This window comes from Lolium rigidum, unplaced genomic scaffold (genome assembly GCF_022539505.1).
Source record: "Lolium rigidum isolate FL_2022 unplaced genomic scaffold, APGP_CSIRO_Lrig_0.1 contig_60576_1, whole genome shotgun sequence".
Taxonomy (NCBI): domain Eukaryota; kingdom Viridiplantae; phylum Streptophyta; class Magnoliopsida; order Poales; family Poaceae; genus Lolium; species Lolium rigidum.
This window is the reverse complement of record NW_025901104.1, coordinates 24,272-31,007: the sequence shown is the minus strand read 5'-3', so window position 1 is coordinate 31,007 and position 6,736 is coordinate 24,272. Positions and strand designations below refer to the sequence as shown.

At 40.3% G+C, this 6,736-nt stretch overlaps 1 protein-coding gene across 1 annotated transcript; it reads right to left on the bottom strand.

Moving 5' to 3' along the window:
* Positions 1 to 287: 287 nt before the first annotated feature.
* On the bottom strand, positions 288 to 5,308 carry LOC124681924 (protein LSM12 homolog). Its single transcript, XM_047216695.1, has 5 exons — positions 5,163 to 5,308; positions 4,898 to 5,066; positions 2,018 to 2,098; positions 836 to 959; positions 288 to 725 (listed from the first exon to the last, which is right to left on the bottom strand). The coding sequence occupies exons 1-5, from the start codon at positions 5,281 to 5,283 to the stop codon at positions 675 to 677; spliced, it is 546 nt and encodes a 181-aa protein (XP_047072651.1). The 5' UTR covers positions 5,284 to 5,308; the 3' UTR covers positions 288 to 674.
* Positions 5,309 to 6,736: the final 1,428 nt, after the last annotated feature.

The following is a 6,736-nucleotide window of genomic DNA, read 5'->3' as shown; positions in this document are numbered from 1 at the left end:
TGCAAGGTTAACCCAATTTCCCTTCTCGTCACTCCTATCTTTTTCATTAAGCCCTATATTTGGTTTGTAGTACTGTAGAAAACTGTCATCCCAGATCATATAAACAAACAAACCATTAAATAGAATCTAAATCACCACTATTCATGCATTCTATCTATCAAATACCATGAACGAAATATGGCCAGTCACATAGAAGCAAAAAAAAACAAGCGGGTCACTCCTACGAACGGATAATCGCTGCCTCAGTTTACTTACAATAGTACCATGGAATGAAAATAAAGCTAGAATACAACAGAACAAGCTGGATGTTTTATTCCATCAGCACAGTAATACAAAGTCTCTCAGAGTGATTTCAGTTTTGCCTTGACTCAGCAACTCTGCTTAGCTACTCATTCTTTCAGTGCCACCAATCGATGTTCTTTCCTTGGCTTGTCTCAGCCACACACCCTTTACTATCAGCAATAGAATTGACAACACAGTGTGCTGTAATTATCCAAATGCTCATATGACATCTATCACAGTGTACAAACTAGCTAGTCGGTGCGGTAATTTTGTGAGTACAAGAACATGCCGAAACAGATTTAGAAAACTCAAGTGACGAGACAACAAACAAGGCCAGATTTAGAAATAGAGTACAGCAGGAATTGAGCTGAAAAATTGTCAGGTCGAAGAAGTTAGAATTGGCCAGGTACACGCACATGTAGTCTTTTCCTTTCAAAGTCCAGCTGCACGAAACACGCACACAAAAGAAAACAAGTTTAAACAATGATTAGTCATTTCCCAGGTTCGGAACGTATAGAAGTGCAAACATTGAAATACAAGCATAGAAGCATACCACTTTCTTAACCCGTTCATTAGCAGCTGATGTTCCACCGCTGACATTTTCAGGTAGGTATGGACTGCATACACGAACTTCCTTCATTACAACAATGTCGGTCTTGTCCCACTGAACTGGAAGCCTGGTGGAACAATAGACTTAGTTAGCCAATATAAGAAATAGAGACAGAAGTAGAGTCTCCTTAGATTTTCGGCATACACAAAATATTTGCAACAATGGTGCAAAACAAGAGCACCACTAACTCGAACAAAAACTGGTGAATATATGCCCCACCTTGAACAGAGTTTCAAAATGAATAAATGATACACAAGTGTAGTAAACCATGAAGTATTTGTGGTGGAAAAATTGTAGCAGACCACATAAAGTGAAATCAATCTGCTCAGAGTAAGCAGCTGCTAAAGTGGGACAAAATGCAAGACACTGCAACCTCGACTGAAGTACAGAAAGTATCAGCATTTCATGGTCTTACATAATACCAAGACAGCATGTCTAACCACAATTATTTCTCAAAGACAAAGATTGATGCTGGTTCTAGTCCTCATTCCAGGCAAATGCAAAATATCCATTTTAGCACTTTTATATGACACAAACAAAATATTCTCGGCTTAGTTTGAAAAGTCTCCGCCCAGTCAGCTAGTGTTGCGTAACAGACAAAAAAAACAGGAAACCAAACAACATACTGGGACACCGGCTTGAAAATAACCGCAACTAAAGAACCCTCGAAACCAAGTATAGCTCTATGTCGCACACCTAGAGGTAGCATGAATAAACCCCTAAATACAAGTTCACGCATATGCTAGCAAGATTTTGCAAGATGATGTTCTTCCATTCACGGGAACAGGCCACAGACAGAAGATTTTGATGTCCCCCAATAAAAAAACAAAAACCACAGGTTGTATATTTTCTTCCTTTATTTCTCAGACACAAAGTGACTTCGCATTTGCCTAGTAAGTCTGTAGGCGCAGAGCGAAAAAACAAGAGTTTATTATCAATAATGAGAGGTGATGGGAATCCCACATTACTAATGGAATAAAGATCTAAACCACGTATAGACTCCAAAGTCTTTTAAGTTTTTTCTACTGAAAAAAAATGTGGTGAGTCCGAAAAAACTGCTGATTCCTAGCAAAATGGGCAAAAGCATGGATATCCTTGAAATACATAATGCAAGTCAGAACTTACGTCTTGGATAATGCATCAAATAATCTTTGGGCTTCTGGGGTAACACCAACACCAATTCTCTCAGCTTCAATCTCAGCTTGCCTGTGCATCATCGCATGTAGTATGAGAACCAAGATGTAACAGTGCAGAAGCCAACGACAAGCAATGCTAATTGTCAGCTTCTAATAGCTAATATTAACCTTGATAAAACATATCACCATAAATGATAGAGCCTCAAAACACCAAAATCAACGCGCTCATAATTGAAAAAACCTTACTGCCCAATGTAATAAGCAAAATCATCGATCAACAATTTGCTGAGCACAAAACCAAAGGCATGGTCAACAGAGATTAATAACTGATAAAAAAAAACACCCCAACATTATAATATTCCTGTAAATGGAAGATTTTCATAAACTCGTGAAGACAACTCAAAGGTTAGTAACACAACATGGAGTAGTCAAAGATTATCTATCAAGTTAACAGCCGGAGAAAGTGGCTGAAACAAGGGGCATATTGGGCCCCTAGTTTATAAGAAATCCAGAAATAATGCAAAAAAAAAAAAACATTCATACGATATGTATATATGATGTCATGAATTTTTAGATCTGAATTCAACAACTCAAGAAATAAATAGAACAAATGCATCTGTGAAGAGTAACAGCAAGATGCTATTCAGTCCATATTTCAATTTGGTAGATTCATATCCTGATTTGTCTTTTTTGTTTATGAACTTGTAAAACAAATTTAGATATGAAATTTTAGTAGATGTGTATTATTGCCATGCCATATATTGATTTAAAAAATCACAGGTTTCAGGCTTTTCATGACCTAGTGCACTAGTAACATTAAAGGTACTAGTGCATTCTATATGGCAGCCCTGAAGCAAACACTTCACTAACTTTCTAATCTAGGTGCTTACAGGGGTCCAGTGATGCTAACAAACAGTGTGAGACCTCAATGCGAGCACCATTCATCTCCAACATACAAGATAAGAATGGCTATTTTTGGAACATTATTAATATTTTCTGAAATAAGTGAATAATGCAAGTTCATCACTGTCGCATGCATGTAATTCCACGGAGGATACCATCCTCGATCAGAAGAAAGAATTCTGGAACCAAATTGGCACAACTCCCAGATTTTTTTCAACATAGAAGATAAGAAAGGCTATTTTTGGAACATTATTAATATTTTCTGAAATAAGTGAATAATGCAAGTTCATCACTGTTCCATGCATGTACTTCCACACACGATACCATCCTTGATCGGAAGAAAGAATTCTGGAACCAAGTTGGCACAACTCCCAGATTTTTTTTCAACCATGATCAATCTAGCCCCTGGCTCTAAATAACGCAATACCATTCTGTGTCAGTTATATAGCTGCCTGGTTCAACAATCTACTCTTTTGCATCGCCAAAAAGGGACTATTGCTTGGTTACAAAAAAGAAGCGAGAATGACTGTGATCATTTAATGATCAGCGAGTTCCAAGACCACAACTGAATTTCTAACCAAATACCAGATTTATTCCTTTATTCTAATCTAAATCTACAGTACCAATATCAGTTCTAAATCCTTTCATTTCTCCTTAGTTTACACATCTAATCTCAGTTCTTACTATATTGGTGAAATTTCATCTTCAGAACCATCAAAAGTCATCATCAAGGTTGCCTACATGGGCTATGCTATTAAGAGCCAAATAACACACTGTCTGTACAACAATTATGAGGTACCACCTAGCTAAGTGGCATAAATTTATTTAGGCCTCCAGGATTTAGGTCCCCAAAATTTGATAGATCGTAGCCTCTGTTTATTAGCCTCCTGGATCAAGAAATGTAGGCCAACAAAAAATGGAAATCAGTGGCCAATGCAACATCAAAACCTTAAATGTCTGTCTATGCTGCTAGTCATACTTCCCCTTTCCAGTAAGGTGTTATTCAGAAAGTAAAGCTCCTTATTGTGGTAATCAATGGGTAGCAGGAAAGGTAACATTGATAAACTCCAAAATGACAACTGATTTGGAGAATCCAACCTGGCTACTGAGTTTCGGGATATGTATGTGCTGACGTGTTTGTGAATGAGGCAAATGCAATAATTTCTGAAGTATTAATCGTTAATCTAAAAACCATTCTAACAAGATGTGAGTATCCATGGCTTAAAACATGCCCGTTGAAGTTGTTCAGATTGCTACTTCCACTCGTTTTTCTTCCGACGAAGACTCTATTTTGGAAGCTTAATGCTTCTGGTAGCCATAGTACCAATCTAAGTTATGCAGTGATAAATTTAGCCATAGTACTGGAACAAGTGAAGAATCCTAGCTTTTTAGGAGCAACGTATAGCAAAGAGAGATGATTGGCTAGCTCTTGTAGACAAGAATGGTAAGCACCAAAAAGAGCTTTAGCACATCTCTCTTATGTGTCCTGCCTTCTCTCATCAAAGTGACCCAACCTTTTATTAGAACCAAAAAAAGAAGGTTCCCTCAAACGCAACATAACCAAATGTTTCTCATATGCTAAAGAGCTAATTTGCTTATTCACTCAGCTCAGTATCACCTTCAATTGCTATCACCTTTTTGTCCAGCCTATGTCATTATCAGTTTATCACTTTTACCAACTAAACTAGTGTCAGGTCAGTTCTGGAACAAGTAACATATCCGCCAAATAAGGGTTGTGAGATATACTGATCTTATATTTATTTTTCATGTTTCCTCAAACATGATTTTCACATTTCCAGTAGCTACTAACTAAATTCCAAAAGAAATGCTGTTTTATGTACGTTTTCCAAGCTGACTGGTCGAATCATGGCCGCATCTCAAACCCAAACTAGATAAAAATAAAATCACAAGCATAACTAGCAATAAGTAGTACTCCCTGGCTCGGGATGCAGTGAGCAGGACGCACCTGAGTGCGGCCTCCTCCCTGGCGTGGATGGCGGCAAGGTCGAGCACGCAGGCGGCCGGGTCGAGCGGGTCGTCGTACTTGCCGACGACGGTGAAGTCCTGGATGTAGTTGGCCTTGATGACCCTGACGTTCCGCCGCTCGCCCCTCTCCGCCCTGCCCACGCCCTCCTGTGATCTACGCCGTCATGGAAACAGAGCAAACCAGGAAGCAGAGCTAGAAGAGGCGGAAGCTAAAACGAGATGGAAGGGGGATTTGGGAAGGATATGGATGACGAGCAGGTTGCTCGGGCGGTCGAAGGAGACGATCTGGCCCTCGAACTCCTCCCCGAGCGTGGTCTTCGCGGAGATCACCACGCCGACCGCGAACTCCTCGCCGCCGACCTCCATGGGCGGGGTGGGGTGGGGGAGAGGTGGCCGGGACCGGCGGAGGCGCGTCAGTCAGAGGGCGGACCGGAGTTGTGTCTGTGTGGGGTTTCGGATTCTGCGGGGCGATGCGCGTGCCTGTAAGAAAGGGCTGGTGGGGGAAATGGCTACGGCCCTTTTGATTGCGCGGCCTGGTTCTAATACGGCCTGCTTGCGACGCCCGGATCAAAGCTATTTGGATATCCGGCCCTGCCGCGAAAGCTTGTTTTAGGATCGAAAGCCTAATTTTGTCACCGTGGTTGACGAGTATAGCTCATTTCCGGTGCCCAATCTGGCGACAAGAGATGGCAGAACACGCGAATCTGTGGGCGTGTTTGGTTTTAGCCTCCTACCAAAAGTTGGGTAGCTAAAACGCCGGCGATTAGTTTTGGCTGTCTACAAGTTGGCCAAAGTTGGCAGCAACGAATGAACTAGAGTGGACAATGGAGCACATCACATTTTGGCAATCGATCCAAAAAAAATTAGGTTTGCTTGCATATTAGTTTTCTCTATATGTTTTGGGTGTTGGTCGTGATTCGTGAAGATGTTTCAAGAGTGGAGTCAGTGTCGCACGAAATAGTGGTCTTGCGGCTCCATCCTTATCATGGTGTGGACACCAAGAAGGGGCATGTGAGGTCTTGTTCTTGCCGATCACCGGCTTTTATGGGTCTGTTAGTTTCAGTGTGTGGCTGTTGCGCTGATATTGGTGTGCCAATTATTTAGCCGGGAATTCTTCGGCCATTGGGTGGCCAATTATTTGGCAACAATTTGTGAAGTAAAGCACCCCAAGATTATTGGCCACACAAAAGAATTGTTACCAAATTAAATAAAAGATCAAATGTTTTCCATGGAATTGTCCAACGATTCTCGTAGTCTTCGTGGTGTGGTGGCAATAGTATTGTTTTGTTGAGTTCGGCAGGTGGGGGTGCAATTTATATTTTATGAAAGTTTCCGTGAAACCCATTATCATTTCTCTAACCCTTAAAAAGCAAATAAAGTAGAAAACTGAATCTTTAAATATAAAGGGAAATGGTGAAGCGAGAACATACTTTTTTCAAGCAGTACATAAATAAAGGTTTCATTGAGTTTGATGCATCGATGTTTGTAAATAGCAACTACATCATTTTTATACATAAATGTTTTTTTCTCACATGGTTTTTACTCTTATTTCTCTCACGAAAACGGTCAGGTCTGAGGGGACGTCCTATCTCACATGCACTCATCTTCATTTTTCTTAGTGTCTTAGTAGCACACACCTGCTAATATTTAATTTTCCTAAACTTGTAACCATAGTTGATGAGTGGTGTGCTAAAATAACCAGAGCATAATAGGAATTCAACTAAAACTGGCACACTGATATATTGTTTGGAGAAATTGACACTTGGAGAACATGTCAAATATATACCTTATCCTGCTAGTGAAATAGATTTTTTCTTAC

Coding starts and splice junctions, on each gene's coding strand:
- LOC124681924 (XM_047216695.1), bottom strand. CDS start 5,283: ATGGAGGTCGGCGGCGAGGAGTTCGCGGTCGGCGTGGTGATCTCCGCG. Junction 5,067..5,162: donor GAGCAACCTGCTCGTCATCC/ATATCCTTCCCA, acceptor GGCGTAGATCAC/AGGAGGGCGTGGGCAGGGCG. Junction 960..2,017: donor TTTGATGCATTATCCAAGAC/GTAAGTTCTGAC, acceptor TTGTTCCACCAG/GCTTCCAGTTCAGTGGGACA.